Below are 18,877 nucleotides of genomic sequence, written 5' to 3'. Positions count from 1 at the left end.
CTGCTGCCTCATGGCAGCAGGCTCCCTGAGTGTGACCTTGGTTTATTTGTCCATCTTCCCTAAGCGTCTTCCAGCTCCTCGACGAATTACATGAACGGATGAATGGGCAAGTCTGAGAGATGGCCCAGCATGGTCACGGGGTGTCGTTTCCAAGCCTGCGCCGCCATTTGGATGGGGAGGGGCAGAGTTGGGAGCTAGAAAGAATCCAGAGGTCTGCAAATACTGTGTATTGGGTGGGGGTCAAGGAGCCCTGGTGGTGTAGTGTTTACACATGGGCTGCAATCTACAAGGTCAGCAGTTCGAAACCACCAGCCGCTCCACTGCAGAAAGAAAGACGTGTCTTTCTACTCCTGTAAAGACTCAGAAACTCCCTGGGGAAGTTCTACCCTTGTCCTGTAAGGTTGCTATCAATCGGCATGGACTCGTTGGGAGTGGGTTTGGTGTTCCCTGAGTTTGGGGTGGGGGTGGGATTCAGTAACTGGAACCTAGGAGCTGTCCCACCTACAAGAGCTGGGGATGGCTTTTCACTTAACTTTTCATTCCACTGAGCTCCCGTCTCCTTGTTATCTTGAACCTTTGAGGGGATAAGAGAGACTAGACCTTATTATCTCAATAAACATCAATCTGAGGCCACAGGAGAGGATGCACAGGAATGTGAGCCTAGGCTGAGGTGGGGCTGATGTGTTTGGGGTGGGGATGGTGTGTGTAAATTCCCCATGGCAGGTCTAAGGGGCTGGGGGATGGGGTTGGCGGGGAGGGAAGCTCCAGAATCCTTCACAGTCCAGGAGGCCAGTGTGTGTGTGTGTGTGTGTGTGTGTGTGTGTGTGTGTGTGTGTGTGTGTGTGTGTGTTTCCTGGACCCTGTGAGCATCCTGTAAGCGTGGGTGTTCAGGGAGGCACGCCTCAGTAAGTGCACCTCCACCTGTACAAGTGGCTGCCTGTGTGCATCACCAAGGGTGTCTCATCAGGGAGCGAAGCCAAGTGCTAAGGAGATCGAGAGTTTAAATTCTTAGAAATTGAGGGATTGGTGTAAGACATGGGAAAATGTAATAATTTATAAATTATCAAGGGATCATGAAGGAGGGAGGGTAGGGGAAGGGGGGAACCGAGTTGATACCAAGGGTGCAAATAGAATGAAAATGATGATGACAACATATGGACCAATGCGCTTGACACAGTGGATGGATGGATGGTGATCAGAGCTGTAAGAGCCACCAATAAAATGATTTGAAAGAAATGGAGGGATCGTTTTCAAACAGTCGCCCTTCTGCCATTTTTGAGGGACCCCAATGACATAGTGGTTCCACGGGGGGCTGCTTCCTGCAAGGGCCACACTTTGAAATCACTGGGCTCCGGAGGGAGAGAGATGGCTTACTATACCCTAGGAGTCTAGGGGAGGAGATGAGTCAGTCAGGGTGCGATGTAACACCGATGAAGAATACAGCTTTCCTCCAGTTCATAAATGCTTCCACCCACCCCACCCCCCCAACTACCATGATCCGAATTCTACCTTACAAGTCTGGATAGAGCAGAGGATGTACACTGGTTCGGATAGGAGCTGGAGGCACAGAGAATCCAGGGCGGGTGATACCTTCAGGACCGGGGTGTGAGGGGCGATACTGGGAGGGTAGAAGGTGAGTGGGTTGGAAAAAGGGAACCGATTACAAGGATCTACATGTGACCTCCTCCCTGGGGGACAGACAAAAGAAAAGGGGGTGAAGGGAGACACCGGATAGGGCAAAATATGACAAAATAATAATTTATAAATTATCAAGGGCTCATGAGGGAGGGGGAACAGGGAGGGAGGGGAAAAAAGAGGACTTGATGCAAAGGGCTTAAGTGGAGAGCAAATACTTTGAAAATGATGACGGCAAAGAATGTACAGATGTGCTTTACACAATTGATGTATGTATGGATTGTGATAAGAGTTGTATGAGCCCCTAATAAAATGTTTTTTAAAAAAAAGAATTAGTGGCTCGGAGCTAGTTCCGCCCTGTCCTGCAGGGTCCCCGTGAGTCAGAATGGACTCAATGGCAGTGAGTTTGATTTGACAATAAACCTAAAGCCTGGGAACTTAAACCCACCTGTCAGTGCCAGTGGGAAAAAAGGTCAGGTGACCTTCTTCCTTATACATGACAGCTGAAAGAACTATCTGGCTCCGGACCACACGGGGCCAGGCGAATCAGGATTGACCAAATTGGTGGTCGCAGGGGTAGTGGCTTTTTCTGTGGAAGCCCATTGACTCTCCTTTTAAAATTTGGGGTCACGGTGGTAAAAAAAAAACCCACAATAATGTTGACAAGAATAAAAGTGTGTGTGTGTGTGTGTGTGTGTGTACACATATATACATAGTTGTTGAGTTCAAGTTGACTCGGACTTACAGCCAGCCCACGTGACAGCCTAGCACTGCCCGGCAGGCTGGTCTTGGCTGTAATCTTCACCTACGCAGGTTGACAGGTCTTTCCCCCTGGGAGCTGCCTGTAGGTTCAAAGGCCAACCTCTGGCCCAGGCGTAATCTTTTTTTGTTTTGTTTTGTTTTGTTTTAAGCATCTGTTGAGAGACTTCTCTGCAGACTGGGAATTCCGTTCTGGAGCCTGGGCCCCAGCCTCGAACTACGGGAAGTTAGCTTGAGGCGGGGCCGGGCAGAGGACAAGCAATTCCACCACCGCCTCACCTCCACCCACTGCGGCCCCCCACGTCATACAGGCTAAACTTGCACAGGCTCCTGTCTCCAGGGCTGAGAGAGGCGTCCTCGTTAAAACTCAGATAAACAGTTTATCAGGAGGCGACTGAGCAACCAGGCTCCAGAGACAGCTCCCCTTCCCCAGCCTGGCCAGATGGGGAGGGGGATGCTGGGGGACTGGGGAAGGAGACCCAGACTGGGGAAGGAGAGCCAAGGGCCTGGGGCTGCAGCAGGCCAGCACCAAGCACCAGTCTCCTCTGTGCTCCAGCTTTGTCTCCATGCCTGGAACCGCCAATTCCATTTCTTTACCACTCAGCCCACCCTGTGGAGTCTCTTCCCGTCTTTCCCTCCTTTGTTTCCACTCTTTCCTTGTCTTCCCTCCCCTTCCGCCCCTCCATCCCCACCCAAACACTGTTCACATCGACCCTGTCACCAATGAGAGGCAGGAAAGGATTGACCGGTATTGTGCCGCCGGCCCCGGTCTCAGCACCTATCCTGGGCGTGCTGACTGGTAGGGTTGCCCCCAGCCCCGTTATGGGGATCACCACCTGTGGGCCCCCTTGGCCTCCACTCCCACCTCCTTCCTTCAGGCAGTACAGAGGGCGAAGCAGGCTTGTGGTTGGCTTCTCCTACCTCGACAAATGGAACCGAGCCCAGAAATGCCATCCTGGGTCCCTCTAAGTCAGGAAGTGACACAGTTCATCACGCTCTCGGCTGCTCCCCTAAAAGTCGGCTGTGTGAATCTAGCAGCAGCTCTGTGGGAGACAAGTGGGACCCTGTGCTTCCCTATCAGCCACAGCCCGGGAAACCCCTCAAGGTCCTTATGAGCACAGTGGACTCGCCAGCACGGAGCAAGAGAAACGCACCTGTGAGTCAGGCCTGATGCTAAGCTCGGGGGTGGGGGGTGGGGGTATAATCCAGACCTCTCTCCTGTCTTCTGTGGTCTTCCAGGCCCAGTGCACACACATTTTAAGTGCATGCAAGTCAGACTCAAAAGGGGGGAATTTTCATAGGTCTGGGCCTTATGGTGGCGGTTACCCAATCCCCCAGCCCCCACCCATCGGTTCCGACTCATACACCGGGCCCGTGCACAGCAGAAGGACACGCTGCCTCCCCACGCCATCCTCACAATGGCTCTTCTGAGTGAGCCCCTCGTGGCAGCCACAGTCTTGGCATCCATCCGTCTTGGCGAGAGCCTTCCTCTCTTGTGCGGCCCCTCTGCTTTACCAAGGGCCTGGGCTCCCTGGGGAGCATGTCGTTCTCCAGGGACTGGTGTCTCCTGAGAGCATGTGCAAAGTACATGAGACGTCGTCTCGCCATCCTGGCTTCCAAGGGGTCTTCTGGCTCTTGCGAGATAGATTCGTTTGTTCTGTGGGCCATCTAGGGCCTTTCAGTGTTCTTCACCAGCACTGTCACTCACATGCATCGATCCTCCTTGGGTCTCTCTGGACTGCCTAAGAGATGGCAGTTCATATGCCTTCTCCTTCCTGGTGCTACCTGGATGGTACCTTTGGACCGTCTCCCCTGGAGTGTCTGTTCTGGCTTCCGGATTCTTGAAGACAGGCAGTGTTGATGTAGCGTGGACTGCATCAGAGAGGGAGAGTGATTTTCCTAGGGTCACGCGGGTTTTCTGACATCAGGCCGCTGGACACATCACCCACAGTTGCCTGCAGTGCCGTGGCCAGGGCTTAGGAGCCTGCTGGATGCACAAACCCACAGCTGGCCTCCTTCCCTGTCATCCTGAGGCTTTCTTGCTTGGATCTTCCCTTGGATCTGCCCTGAGGGATGTTCATCCTGGGATGGGGACCATCTTCCCTCAACTGGAGCATTTGGCAGGGATGGAAATTACCAAAAAACCAAACTCACTGCCAATGGGGTTCATTCTGACTCACTGCCCCCTGTGAGCTCCTGGACACTGTACCCCCTTACAAGAGAAGAGGGCCTTCTCTCTCTCCCAGGCTGCCGCTGGTGGTTTCAAACCACTGATCTCTTGGTGAGCAGCCCAACATGTAACCGGTACACCGCCAGGCCTCCCTCCACTATACTCTTCCTAGAAGGCTAGGAGGAAAGGCCTGGCGATCCACTTCTGAAAACTCAGCCAGAAGCACCTCCTCTGCTTAAGAGCAGAGCGCTGTCTGGCAGGATCCTGGGGGCTGGGAGTCACACCAAACATTCAAGAGCTGTGACAGTGACGGGTTGTGTGATGTTCGCCTCTGTGGTCCATGGGGTGGCCACCCGCCAGAACACGGCCAAGAGGGAGCCACCAGAGCAAGGCCAAGGGCCTGGTCAGAAGGGAGGGTGATGACCAGCTTCCCTTGGTGTATCTCTCCACCCCCAACCCCAGTTCCCTTGGTCCTGCTGCCCAAGGTCGATGTTTATTACAGTAGCAGACGTCGGTGTGCTGCTCCATCCTCAAGTTCCAGCTCCCCTGCCCCAAGTGAGGGTATCACTCAGAAGAGCTGCCTGGCGACGTGCATGGAGAGGAGGCACAGGGGTGTGGATTGCAACAGCATCCCCAGCCACCCCTCCTCAGTCTTCTCCTGCTGAGACTGGAAGCAGCTGGTGGAATGGGAGGCAATCCCCTTCCCCAAAGAACTAACCCCTGCAGGCGTGACACCAGATTGGCCATTCCTGACATCCTTGATAGGCATGTGTTTCGCCATTTCTCATGGGAGGAAATGAAAACTTGGCACTCGGGACTCAGGCTCAGCGAAGATGCCCCAACATAGCTGGGTGCACGTTCCAACTGACACCTACCTTGTCCCAAGGTCACCTCTGTGTTGAACCCCTTCTCCTGACACCCTCCTCCTCCCGGCTCCCTGCCCCCACCAGATGGGCTGGTTGCCCCTCGCACAGCTAGAGTGGGGAGTGTCGCCCCCCTCTTTATGCAGATGTGCCTCCTGTATCTCATGCCTCTTCCTCTGGCTTCTCTTCATCCTGGAGCTCGCTCTCCCCGCTGTGGCTGTTAGATGCCGGCAAGTTGGCTCTGACTCATGGCGACCCAATGCAGTGTCACAGAAAGACCAGAGGCCCGGCCCAGCCCTGCTGTTGCTGTCTGAGCCCATTGCTGCAGGCATGGTGTCGATCCAGCTTGCTGAGGGGCCTTCCTGTCCTTCTCTGACTCTAATTTACCAAGCACGAGGCCCCTCTCCAGGGATAGTACACCCCCCCACCACCCCACACACACCTCCCACCCCCTGACAACGGATCCCCTGTGAGGGCAGTCTCTCCATCCTCCCCACCAGGGTGTTAGTAACCACTTAGTTCTCCATGCCGCCGTCTTCACCATTGATCTCAGCAACTGGGGGCTCAGGCTGCCCCGAGCTAGTGGCCACAGGCTCCCTGGTGTGGATTTCAGTACCCTACAGAGAAGAGGGGCAGGGGTGATCTGAGAGCAGTATAAATCCAGAAAAAGACAAACCAACCGACCCACTGCCATCAAGTCGATGCTGATTCATAGGACAGGGTAAAACAGCCCCCACTGGGTTTCAGAGATGAACTCTTGACAAGACCAGAGAGCCTCCTCTTTCTCCTATAGAACGGCTAGTGGTTTCAAACTGCCGACCTTGCGGTCAGCAACCCACTGCGCCACCAGGGCAGTATAGGTAAGATCATCGTTGCTGTGACTTCTTTGGGGTCAACAGAGCGCAGTATAACTTTCCAACAACATTCAAAGGAGAACGTGACGTGGTGACATCACCGTAGTTGCGGGAACAGGGCAGGGCTTTTAAAGGTTGGGAAGCATCGGTCTCTGCGCTATCGGGAACGTGTGGGTTTTTTCCCAGACCCTTTAAAAGTTTTCTTCGCAAGCTCATCACTGGGCCCTAAGCGGGCCTGCTAAGCCCCGCCCCCAACCCCACCCCACATGGAGGCCAACTGTGAATTCCTTCCTTCGATTTGTCTCCATACTTTGCACCCAGCGGACAGGCCACCCTTCTACGTGTATTCTCCAACACGGCTTACTGCGTGTTCCCGAGGGAACCTTTCTCCACCGTATGGTTAAGCTTGTTGTTCTTGTGAACCCCAACCCGCTGCCACCAGGTCAATCCCAGCTCCTGAAGACCTTCCACTGTCGATGTGGCTGGGGGATTCGAACCGTCCACCCTGCCTGTAGCAGCCCAACGGCTTCCTGGAGATGTACCATCCCATCACTTAGCCACCCCATGACAGAACAGAATCTCCCCGCTGTTGTCTTTATGGGAGCAGACCCCCAAGTCTTTTTCCGGAGGAGATGCTGATGGGCTCCGAGCGCCAGTCTTCCGTGAGGACTCAGCCATCTGCACCACCAGGGCACCTTTGGGCCAAGGTTCTCTTAGTCTCAATCAAGGGGCGAGAGCTGGGTTGGCTTTCAAATAAAAGCAGGTGATTCGAAGGAGGGAAGGAGAGAGAGGCTGGTGGGCTGGAAGGTGACGCAGTCCAGTGTAGGCCAGGTAACAGTCAGCCTTTGAACTCCACTGAAAACTGATGTTTTCCGTGACCTCCTCCTGGCATCAATAGATGACCTTTGTAAGAAAACAAACGAGGGCGAAGCGTTCAGAAGGCGCATGGGAAGTGAAGGAACGCTGCCGAAGCAGCTGACGATGCCGAGCCCCACGCACACGTCATTTGAGAATCCACTCAATTCGAGGCACCGATGGGGTCCCATCCACAGTGTTCAACCTTTCGGGCAGCATCTTGGCCACCGGATGCTAGGTGTTACCTAGCCTGGAGAGTCGAAGACTGCATTCTCACTCGGGATTCTCCCATTACTGGGATGTGCTACATAGACCGGGCCATGCATCGGAGTACGTCCTGCTGGTCGCGCTCAGCTCTCACTGAGTCTGTCCCTGGGCACGGGGTGACCCCGTGCACCACAGGAGGAAGTTGTGGCAGCTCCACACAAACGCAGTCAGCAGCATAGCGACATGAAAGCCTCCACTGACGGCGGAGGGGCACCAGCCAGGAATCGAACTCGGGTCTTCGAAGAGAAGCCTTCTGCCACGAAACTGAAGAGGCCTTTTCCTTGGGAGACGGTCAGTTTGGTGTGTGCTGGAGGGCAGACAGAACAGGTTGTCAAGAGAAAGAAAGTGGGATGTTCTGATGTCACAGAGGAGCCCCAGACCCCCGGGAACAGTGGTGAAGACCTGTCAGCCGGTCCGAGTCTCTTGACAAGCTTCCCTCAGTTTGAACCCACAACAGATGTCAGAGGAAGCTAAATATGTGTCCTTTTCAGGACCCACCTCCCACCAGAGAGCATTCCTGAAAGAAGAAGCACCATGCAGGCTTGTCATAGCCAGCCAGTGTTGGGGGAGGTAATGCAATTCTGTCACTAGCGCAGAAACTAAGCTCCTTGAAAGAAAAACTTGTCCAAGGTGAACATGATTCTACCCGGCTGGACCCTAAATCAGTCTGTCTTTCGAGTGTCCGCTGCTGCCCACTCTTGTCCACTGAGGCTGGATAGCAGAGACAGAAGGTGGGCACCTTCTCGTATGGAATTTGAGGGGCCTGGAGAGGAATCTCAGAAAGTGTGTTTAGGCGGAAAGTTTGGAGAGACTCCAGGGAACCTTCAGAACCAGCACAGAGTGGTCGGTGCTCGCGGACCGTCAAACACACGAAGTGACAACGGCACGGAAACGAGACGCGAGCTGGACAGAGGGGGCCACAGATAAACCCCACCACCTGGCAAGGGCCGCCCCTGGTAGCGCCCGGTGCAGGCCCCGCAGTGTGCCAGCAGAGGGCGCGCCGCCCTCAGGGAGTCGAGCGGCTGCCGCGCGGAGCCGGACTGGCTAGGGCAGCCGCAGCTTAGCCAGACGCACCCCTGCGTCTCCGCCACTCAGGGCGCAAGACCTAGGCGAGGAGGAGGAGGAGGAGAAGGAGGAGGAGGAGGAGGAGGGTGAGGCGCGGTCTCCCCTCGTGGGCCCGGGGGGCAGACGAGCAGCAGTGCTTCCTAGGAATTACATCACGTAGATCTGAGCTGTGGCTCGCGGACTCTCCGGGAGCACATGTGTGTGTTGGTTGAGGGGTGGGGGGGAAGGAGTGGGGGGGACAGGGGACCCACTGGCTCTATGTGTGTGTGTGTGTGTGCGTGCGCGTGTGTTGGGGGAAGGGACAGTGACAGAGCCCAGGAGAGAGGAAGGCGAGACGCGCCCCCGGAAAACGTTCCCTGCACATGGAGAAATTTCTTCCTCCAAACTGCACAGGCATCGCCCCGCTGTCCCCCTCCCAGTGCAAAGCACCCAGCTAAATAGCAACCCCCGCCCTGCCTCAGGCCCCCTCTGTTCCCCCCACCCCCGTCCCCCGCTCCCCCCCCCCCTCAAAGCCGGCCCTGCACCCTCCAGCCTGGCTCCAGCGCCGCCGCGAGCTCTCCCCAGGACTGGCCCTGGCGGGGCGCCTAGAGCCCCAGTTGCATTGCTCCAGGAGAAAGGAGGGGGGCGGTGCATTTTGCAGGAGGAGGAGGAGGAGGAGGGGGGTGGGTGGTGGGGGAGAGAGAAAATTGCGCGGAGACCTGCCAAGCGCCACCGCCGCCGCCACCGCCGCCGCCGCCGCCGCCTGTGAGCTCGGGCGGGCAGCCGGACTGTCGGCTTCCCGGGGCATCTGGGTCCGGCGGGGCACAGCCCTGGGCGCTGCCGAAGCCGCCGCCGCCGCCGCCGCCTCCGCGGCGAGTGCAGGCGGCTTCCCCCGGAGCCTGTGCCGCTCCAGCTCCTCGGGGGGTGGAGAAGTGGGGGGTGGGGTTGTTGTTTGGGGGGAAGAGGGGGAGGGGGCAACGCCGAGAGAGTCAGTGGTTTCCATGGTGATGGAGCTGAAAGTGCAGGAAATTTAAAGGCTTGGACCCTGCGAGACAGACAAACCGGTGCCAACGTGCGCGGACGCCGCCGCCGCCGCCGCCGTCGCCGCCGCTGGAGTCCGCCGGGCAGAGGCGGCCGCGGAGCCCCAAGCAGGCGGAGGGAAGTGCCCCCGGGACCCGCTCGGCCAACGGCGCTGCAGAGAGCTGCAGGACCCGGAGCAGGAGGAGGAGGAGGGGAGGCGGCTCGTCCACGCGCCCTGCGCCGCCGCCGCTCCGGGAAGGCAGCGAGGAGCCGGCGCCCCCAGCGCCCAGCGGTCGCCCTGGAGTCCTTTCGGATGCCCAGCCGCGGCCGCCTTCCCGAATAGAACCCAGAGAGGAGTTGCAGCCAACTTGGGTGTCTTTTTTCCGCCCCCGTGGGAGCCGGCGCGGAGCAGAGGGCTCTCCCCGCGGCTCATGCTGCCCGCCCTGCGCCTGCCCAGCCTCGGGTGAGCCGCCTCGGGAGAGCTGGGGAAGCGCGGCGGCGCCGCCGCGGGCTGGGCGTGCTCTGCTCCGGGGACGCGGGACGCGGCAGCAGCCCCGGGCGCACGCCGGAGGCATGGAGCGCTGCCCCAGCCTGGGGGTCACCCTCTACGCCCTGGTGGTGGTCCTGGGGCTGCGGGCGGCACCGGCCGGCGGCCAGCACTACCTCCACATCCGCCCGGCTCCCAGCGACAACCTGCCCCTGGTGGACCTCATCGAGCACCCGGACCCTATCTTTGACCCCAAAGAGAAAGATCTGAACGAGACGCTGCTGCGCTCGCTGCTCGGGGGCCACTACGACCCGGGCTTCATGGCCACCTCGCCCCCCGAGGACCGACCGGGCGGGGGCGGGGGGGCGGCCGGGGGCGCCGAGGACCTGGCCGAACTGGACCAGCTGCTGCGGCAGCGGCCGTCCGGGGCCATGCCGAGCGAGATCAAAGGGCTGGAGTTCTCGGAGGGCTTGGCCCCGGGCAAGAAGCAGCGGCTGAGCAAGAAGCTGCGGAGGAAGCTACAGATGTGGCTGTGGTCGCAGACCTTTTGCCCGGTGCTGTACGCGTGGAACGACCTGGGCAGCCGCTTCTGGCCGCGCTACGTGAAGGTGGGCAGCTGCTTCAGCAAGCGCTCTTGCTCGGTGCCCGAGGGCATGGTGTGCAAGCCGTCCAAGTCCGTGCACCTCACTGTGCTGCGGTGGCGCTGTCAGCGGCGCGGGGGCCAGCGCTGCGGCTGGATTCCCATCCAGTACCCCATCATTTCCGAGTGCAAGTGCTCGTGCTAGAACTCGGGGAGACACTTGACTGACCCCCACGGACGCCCCCAGCCACCGCCTCCAACCCAATCCACCACCCTCGCGAGTGGATTCAATGAACTTTTTTTTTTTTTTGCTACAGAGACCTAGCTTTCTGGTTCATATAATGCACTGTTTAACTGTGTAGGAATGTATATGTGTGTGTATATACGGTCCCAGTTTTAATTTACTTATTAAAAGGTCAGTATTATACGTTAAAAGTTACCGGCTTCTACTGTATTTTTAAAAAAAATAATAAGCAAAAGCAAAAAAAAGAACAGAGAAGAGAAACTTATTCTGGTTGTTGCTAATAATGTTAACCTGCTATTTATATTCCAGTGCCCTTCGCATGGCGAAGCAGGGGGGGAGTTATTTTTTTCTTAAAGTACAAAGAGAGAGGGGAACTTTTGTAGAAGGACTTTTAAAAGCTATTTTCCATTCTTTGGAAAGTGTTTTGGGTTTCCTTGGACCTCGAAGAAGCTGTAGAGTTCAATGTTATTTTACAGTTATTGTAAATAGAACAAATGGAATGACTAATCATTGTAAATTAAGAGTATCTGCTATTTATTCTTTATAATATCCCGTGTAGTAAATGAGAAGGAAGTGCAGAGCAGGATTAAAGAGAACCACTGAAACCGACTGAGCTGGACACTGCGATTCTCTGTGTTGGTGATTGATGGGGAGGGGGCGGCGGGAGGGGGCGGGGAGGGGTACCACTGTGCCTGTTGGGAGAAGGGGCTCATCCCTCTGACTCCCCTCCTCTGGTGTGATTGAGGTGACCGCTGACTTTCTGAGTGGCGGGAGGAGGAGCTGAGGAGAGAAGGGGGGGCTATTCTGAAACCCCTCACTTGAGCGTCACGTGGCCTCCGCCAAGTCTCCCAGCATTTTCCCTCTGTGTCACCAAAGCTCGGGCCTGTCGTGACCTCGACACCCAGCCGGCCCCCTGGAGCTGACCCCAGGCTGGGCCGAGGGGCGGGGGGGGCTGTGCAGGGGAGGGGGGGGCGGCCGCTTTGTCCTGCCTGACAGGCCCTTCACAATGGGGACACGTGTCTTTCACACCTACCCTGGGGGCGGAGTGCCGCTGAAACTTGACCCCCGAGGAATAGGGGGGAGGAGGGAGAGAGATCAGAGCGCGCCCACCCAGATCCCGCCACCCCTCCTGCCTAGCACCCCCACCTCAATACCCAGCCCCGCTTAACCCTTTGCACGCCTGGACGCTACGCCCATTCCAGCGGAGGGGCCTCCCGGGATCTTGCAGGTCCGAGCACCCTGGATCCCAGAACCCCAGCTGGAGTTGCTTGGGGTAGCTGGAGATTTGGCACACACGTCGCCCTCCCCCCAGGACCTAAGGAGGACCCGCAGAGCCAGTGTGTTTGGAAGTGTTTGAAAATGCCAGTCGGAGATGTGTTGTTGGAAGAGGGCGGGGGCGCTCCCCCTCTCTGGACACCCACTCCCTTTGGGGACCAGGCTGGGGTAGAAATATGAAGGGGGGGGGGGGCTCTTTGATCTTTCTGGATAGGAGCGGAGAGCGAGCGCGTTCTTCGTGCAAAATATCGCCTGCACCCTACCGTTTGACAAGCCCCCTTCTGGGGCGGGCGCTGGACTCTGGCGCGCGCCCCTCCGCGGGAGTCCGCCGTGGCGCCCCTCGGCGCGTTCCACGTGGGCCCGCTTGCTGACACTGCTCTGCGCGCTCTTTGCGTCGCTTGGACTCCAAGGGCTCTCTCCTCGGCCTCCTTCCCACCACCCTGGTCACCCCCATGTCCCCCACCCCCCACCCCCGCCCCGTGCCCGAGTCCCGGGCGAATCGATGCTAATCGTTTCAAACCTGAGCCCAGTCCCCAGCGCAATCTCCACGGCCCGGCCCCGCCCGCCGGGTCCCTCCAGCCAGGCGCTTTCTTCCCTCCCGACGCAGCCTCGGCGGCTCCTCGTTTCAATAGCCCGGCCCCGGAGCCGAGCCCCTCCCGGCGCTGCCTGCGTCCGCCGTGGGACAGACGTTAGGGTATTCATTAACTGAGAGCCGAGGAATAACGGCATTATTCCCCCCGAGAGGGCACCCTGCCCCCGCGACTATCTGAGGCTTCATTGTAAAAGGATTAAAAGTTAAAGACCTCCATCTTATGATTCTTTCATTTAATCTTCCTGGCGCCTGGGAGACATGCTCGATGGATGATGGCTTTTAAAATATTCCTAATGTCGGCTACCGTAAGACTCCAAGCCGGGCAAACAAACGTAATTTATTTCCAGAAGAAAGGGGATATTGAGATGTTTAAGTTTATGAACCGCTGCACCCATGTATATTTGTTAAGTTCTGACAAATACCCAAATAACGTTAAAATCAGCCATTCATCACTTATGAATTTATGCAAAACTTTCTGTGCCCCGGGCCAATATTTTTTTAGACAGAGTTTCACTTGCGAGGGGCGGAGGTGGTGGGGAGAGGGGACGGGGAGGGGGCTTACGCGGGAGGGGGGGGAACCCGAAAGCAAGAATTTTCATGCCTGGTAAACACGCGAATTATGCGGAGAGAGTTATTCCCAGCTGGGCCGGCAGCCAAAACTCCGAGAGCGCGCGGAGGCCGGCGCCCCCGCCCCCACGTTGGCAATGTCATTGGATTACAATGCGAGGTCTTCCCCCTCCGCGACGCCCCCTCCTCCCGCCGCCTGCGCCCTTCCTCCTCCCCCCCTCCCCCGCCGTTCCCCCCTCCCCGCCCCTTGGAGAAGCCGCGCGGCAGCCGGCTTTCAGAGCCGCCGGAGCCGGCGTGCGCGAGGTGGCCCTGGGCTGCCGCCAGGGACCTGCAGCCCGCAGACCACCGCACCCTGCGGCAGACCCCAGAGGGCAGGCCCAACGCCACTCGGGCTGTGCAGAGCGCGCCCCGCTACCGCCCCGCAGTCCGAGAAAGGGACTAGGAAGGCGCAGCTCCTGGCACCCTGTGACGGCAGCCCAGCCCGCTACGTTTCCATCAATATTCACCGTAGCTTCCCCAGGAAAGGCGAGCGCTCCGGCTGGGCTGGGACGCCAGGACACTGTCTTCTGAGGTCACCTAGCGCCTACCTCTCCTAAGAGGAAAATTGATCTTGGTGTTTTCTGGGGCTTTGACAGCCGGTATCTATGAATGTATGCAGCTGCTGGGGGACCCATGCCGCCCCCACCACCCCCGCCCAGAGGGAGGTTTATAACGCTTGTGGATGCATACAGACATAGTAACTTTAAACAGCAATTCTAAAGAGAATCAATCTCTCGGGGTGTCCCCCCCCACCCCATGATCGCATTGCAAGAAGTTACCTCATATACCTAATCTTCAACTCCTCTCTGTATTCCTTCCTTCCACCCTTCCCAACCCACGCATACCGCACCCCCTCCAAACACACACACACACACACACACACACACACTCCACACACAAGCAAACTGAAGCCAAATGTCCACAGAAAGCCAGCTCCATCTGGGGAGGGGCCTCTCCCCTCCAGAGTCTGGGAACGGGATCTGGTTCCCTGTTGAGATGGCTAAGGCCCGGGTCCATTATCAGTCTTGCTTCTGAGACTCCTGGGAAAGGGACTTGAAGTTTGGTGGCAGCTGCAAGGAGGAAGCAGGCTGTGTATTAAGAGCTCTTAGCTGGGCTGGATGGGGACAGCAGGGGGAGGGCCCAGCCCATACTGGTATTTTGAAGGGGGTGATTCATGCTTTCTCCTTAATGCTCTTGGAATGCCAGAGCTGAGGGCTTAGATTCCAGTGCCCACCACTCAATGTACTGAGCCCCCAGCAGGGACTTGCTGAAGATCACTCCCAGTGATCCCTCTCATCGGAGGGTAAGTCAGAAAGTATTGCAACAAATGCCTAGAAACCTTTCTTACACCACAAGGTCAACACATGAAGCGGTTGTTTCCAGATAGAGTCTTCATCTGCGTCTACACCCCTCTGAAAGTGCTGTTCTCCTATCTCTAACCCGCCCTGGAAGAATCCTACACTCTTTGAGTTGCACCATGGGAAAACAGCACGTTGGCATCCTTGAGAGACCCCACTCTCTCAACGCTCTTTGAGTTTGGGGGCCAGAAAGAAGTCTGAAGGGGCAAGATGAGGACTGTAGGGTAGGTGGGGTAAGGTGCCCCAAGGAAATTCTCATAGGGCAGTTCATGCAGGTGCATTGGCAGTGATGGGGCAGGGGGCTGCAGAGTAGTGCCTTGGCCTTTTTTTCTCACCCATACAATTTATTCTTATAATTCCTTTCTAATCAATTCCCCTAATTGTTCTGTATCCTCCGTGGAAATCTAACTTGATTATCCTTTGGGATCAGTGACTTTCTTAGCTGATGGCATTTCACCGGCCCAGCAGCTCTCCTGCAGAAGCTCTGGTTGGGTTTGAACTGGGTTTGGACCTTGCTCGCTAGGTCACTTAAGGCAATTCCTTCCCTAAAAGTGTCTTCCTTAGCTTTGAGCTCACTTAAAGGATGGGTGAAAAGATCAGATCTCTGAGCTGGCAGATCTTCACCTAACACTTTCGGCACCAAGGCGATGAAAGTTGGCTGAGGACAAGATGTTTACTTGGAATTGAAGACGCTGCAGAGTAGAGACCCCCAGCTCCGAGAGCTATCACATCAGTGGCAGTTCTCAGGTCTTCTTGCACCTGTTTCTTTGTTCATAAGGACCGGCGGTCTTCCCTACCTTGACTCATCCTTGAGGCCTTCCGTCATAGACTTGCTCCATCTAGACCTGTTATGTGGGGTAGCATTTCAATAAACGGGTTGCAAAACCTCGAGGATTTGAGTTTTATTTAAAATTTTGTATTAGCCCTGGTCTCAAAAGCCTCCTCCCACCCCACCCCACCCCACCCCACCCCCCACCACGGCACAAAAGTATTCTTGCTTGAAAAGGGCAACTTCACCGGACTAAGACAAGTCTATTAGTGAGAGAGCTTGTCTGCAGCCATCTGTTGATCACAGAAACGTGCTTCGACACGTTTTATTTGGAATAAACTCAGGCAAGCCTGCACTGGAATGCTGGTAACAGTACTTCTTAATTTTGCTTCTTACGGTTGAGGTTGACCTGGGTGTTGTTGTTGTTGTTGTTGTTGATGATGATGATGTTTTTGTGCTTAGGTGCCAGCAAGCCGACTCTGATTCCAGGTAAACGCCCGGCCCGGGCCTGCACCCACTTCACATGGTCGAAGCATGGTTGTCATGCTTACTTTCATGGTTGCAGCTCCTGCGTCAATCCTTCTCATTTAGACTTTCCCTTTTTCCTTGACCCTCTACTTTACCAGGTCTGATGTCTTTCTCCCAGGAGGTCTCTGTTCTGTCTCATTGAAGGAGCACTGATGGTTCCGTGAGCTAGATCTTGGGCTGCTAACCACAAGATCTGAGGTTCAAATCCACCATGGGAGACACATGAGGCTGTTTGTCCCCACCAAGAAACCCTGGGCAACAATTCTACTCTGTCCTATGGGGTTGCTATGAATCAGAATCCACTCAGGGCCAGTGGACTCTGAGATAGTTCCCTCTTGTCAAGGAGTCCAGGGGGTTCCGTCCTGGGCTGCGAATTGCTGGTAAATCACCCCCCCACCCCCACCCAGGTTCCTGTGCATGTGAGAGTGTCAGTCCCCTTCTGTGATGGTTTACTACATGGGAACCCTGTGGAGCAATCCTACTGGCCAGTAGGGGTCACTATAGTCAGAACTACCCCAATGGCAGTGAGAAGGGGGTTCTCATTTCATCCTTTCTTAGCTCTCTTTTTTTTTTGCAGGGGACTCTTCCCCCCCAAATTGTCATAACCACTAACCATCAACACATGGCCCGGCCCGGCCTCTCCTTCAGTTGTGTTCGCCAAGCACTTTTTAAAACAGTTTTATTGGCTTATAATCTGCGCATCATACAAGTCAAGCATCTCAGTTATCACCCCAAGTTCTTTTGAAGGATCTGTGACGTGCCTGGGCCCTGGTACGCCCTTACTCAAGTTCTCTAGTTTCCATATAAAGAAACGGGAGCTCAGAGACAGAGGCATCTTGCCCAAAGCCACACAGGATGTGGTGTTGTTGTGGTTCAAGTTCTGAGCTGACGCCAAAGCCCAGGCTTCTTCCAAATATCCCTCTGCCCTTCGAGGACTTGAACCCCTGGTTTGGGAGGCACACCATGAACACCATTATATGTTGGCCGCTCTCAAGCTCTCGAAGGGCTTGGGCCTGATAAACCACAGAGTTCCGTGCTCCCTCTTTTTGCCTGGGTTGGTGCTGGCGTTACAAAGCGTCCTCAGAGGGCCTCCTCCCAGCACAGATGCTCACGAAGCCCTTGCAGTGCAGTAGAGAAGGTGAGGGATGAAGAAGGGGGCCAGGATGGAATGGAAGTTAAGCCTCCAACAAACGTGAGTCAGAAAGGAGAGGCCTCGCCAGCAGAAAGCATCTGACTACACTTTCAAAGTAGGACTGGGGAAGAAAGACCATCCACGCCCTCAACCAGAAGCCACTGCCATCGAGTCAGGGCCGACCCGGAAGAATGCCCATGGGATCCCAAGACTGTAATGTTTCCCGGGAGTCACAAGTCCAGTCTCTCTCCCTCAGTGTTGCTCCCAGAGAGCGTTCCCGCTGTCAACCGTGCCCAAAGAGAAATCTCTAAGCCACCACGGCTACTGCACAAGAATTTGGCGGGTTTGTTCCACAAGCATTTCTTCCATCTTTTCTTGTCACCCCCATTCTGGTTATCTATTGGACCGAACAAGCTACACCCAAACCAGCCAACAAAACAACCATTCCTTGTGCTCAAGATTCCAGGTGTTAGGAAGCTGGGAATACTTCCTCTGGGTGGTTCATCTCTGAGACTCAGGGCATCCACCGGGGATTGAAGGAGCCACTTTCCAAATGGCTTCATCCTGGCTGTGATGGTGGCTGGCAGGTGGGAGCTCAGCTGGCACGTTGACCAGAGCCCCTACAAGTGACTCCTCCATGTGCCTTGTGTTTTCTCACAGCTGAATGGACAGCTCAGCAGTCCAGAGCCCTGACTGGAAGGCCCAAGGGTTCTTTGATTTAGTCCTAAAAGTCCCACCTGGTTATCTCTGTAATCTATTGGTCAAACAAGTCGCTAACGCCAGCCTGTACATCATCAGAACCAAAAAAAAATCTTACCAGAGTGAATGAGGGGGGGGGGGGTGCAGAGTGGAGACCCAAAGCCCATTTGTCAGCCACTGGAGATCCCCTTGCAGAGGGGTCTTGGGGAGGAGACCAGCCAGAGAGGGTGCTGTGTAGCAATGATGAAAAATACAACTTTCCTCTAGTTCCTAAATGCCCCCTCTCCCCCACCCCCCGCCACCAACTATCATGACCCCAATTCTACCTTGCAAGTCTGGCTAGACCAGAGGATGGAAACTGGTACAGATAGGAACTGGGAACAAAGGGAATCCAGGACAGATGATCCCTTTAGGACCAGTGGTGTGAGTGGCAATACTGGGAACATAGAGGGAGGGTGGGTTGGAAAGGGGGAACCGATTACAAGGATCTACATGTGACCTATTCCCTGGGGGATGGACAACAGAAAAGTGGGTGAAGGGAGATGTCGGACAGGGCAAGATATGACAAAATAATAATTTATAAATTATCAAGGGTTTATGAAAAGGGGTGGGAGCAGGGAAGGAGGGGAAAATGAGGACCTGATGCCAAGGGCTTAAGTGGAAAGCAAAAGTTTTGAGAATGATGAGGGCAAGGAGTGTACCAATGTGCTTTACACAATTGATGTGTGTATGGATTGTGATAAGAGTTGTATTAGCCCCTAATAAAATGATTTTAAAAACAACAACCAGCCTATCCTACATGGGAGGCGAATGAGACATCACCTCTCAATGGGAGGAGAAATGAAGAATTTGAAGTTGTCTACCACAAACACACCTACAGGTCAAGCTCTCTATTATCGACTCAGGACAAGAACGTAGGAAGATAAAGCCATTTTCAAGGTAAGTATGATACCAGGGCCCAGGGATGCTTGGTGCTAGATTCATTAAGGAGGACTTTGATGTGATCCACAAGGAGTCCACAGGAGTCATCAATGGCAATGAGAACAAAGATCAGGTGGCAGGAAGGGCTGACTACTTGAGCGTGGGAGCTGAGGGAGACTCAAAGAGCTCCCACTGTCTCTGTCTGCCAAGGTCCATGTC

General features: G+C 55.7%; 1 protein-coding gene across 1 annotated transcript; it reads left to right on the top strand.

Moving 5' to 3' along the window:
• The first annotated feature begins 9,423 nt into the window (after window positions 1-9,423).
• Window positions 9,424-11,397, top strand: NOG (noggin). Its single transcript, XM_075561563.1, has one exon. It carries the CDS (start codon window positions 10,041-10,043, stop codon window positions 10,737-10,739), a length of 699 nt encoding a protein of 232 aa, XP_075417678.1. The 5' UTR covers window positions 9,424-10,040; the 3' UTR covers window positions 10,740-11,397.
• The last annotated feature ends 7,480 nt before the right edge of the window (window positions 11,398-18,877 follow it).

This window comes from Tenrec ecaudatus, chromosome 10, assembly GCF_050624435.1.
Source record: "Tenrec ecaudatus isolate mTenEca1 chromosome 10, mTenEca1.hap1, whole genome shotgun sequence".
NCBI lineage: Eukaryota > Metazoa > Chordata > Mammalia > Afrosoricida > Tenrecidae > Tenrec > Tenrec ecaudatus.
This window is presented reverse-complemented; position numbering and strand designations above follow the sequence as displayed.

Coding starts and splice junctions, on each gene's coding strand:
- NOG (XM_075561563.1), top strand. CDS start 10,041: ATGGAGCGCTGCCCCAGCCTGGGGGTCACCCTCTACGCCCTGGTGGTG.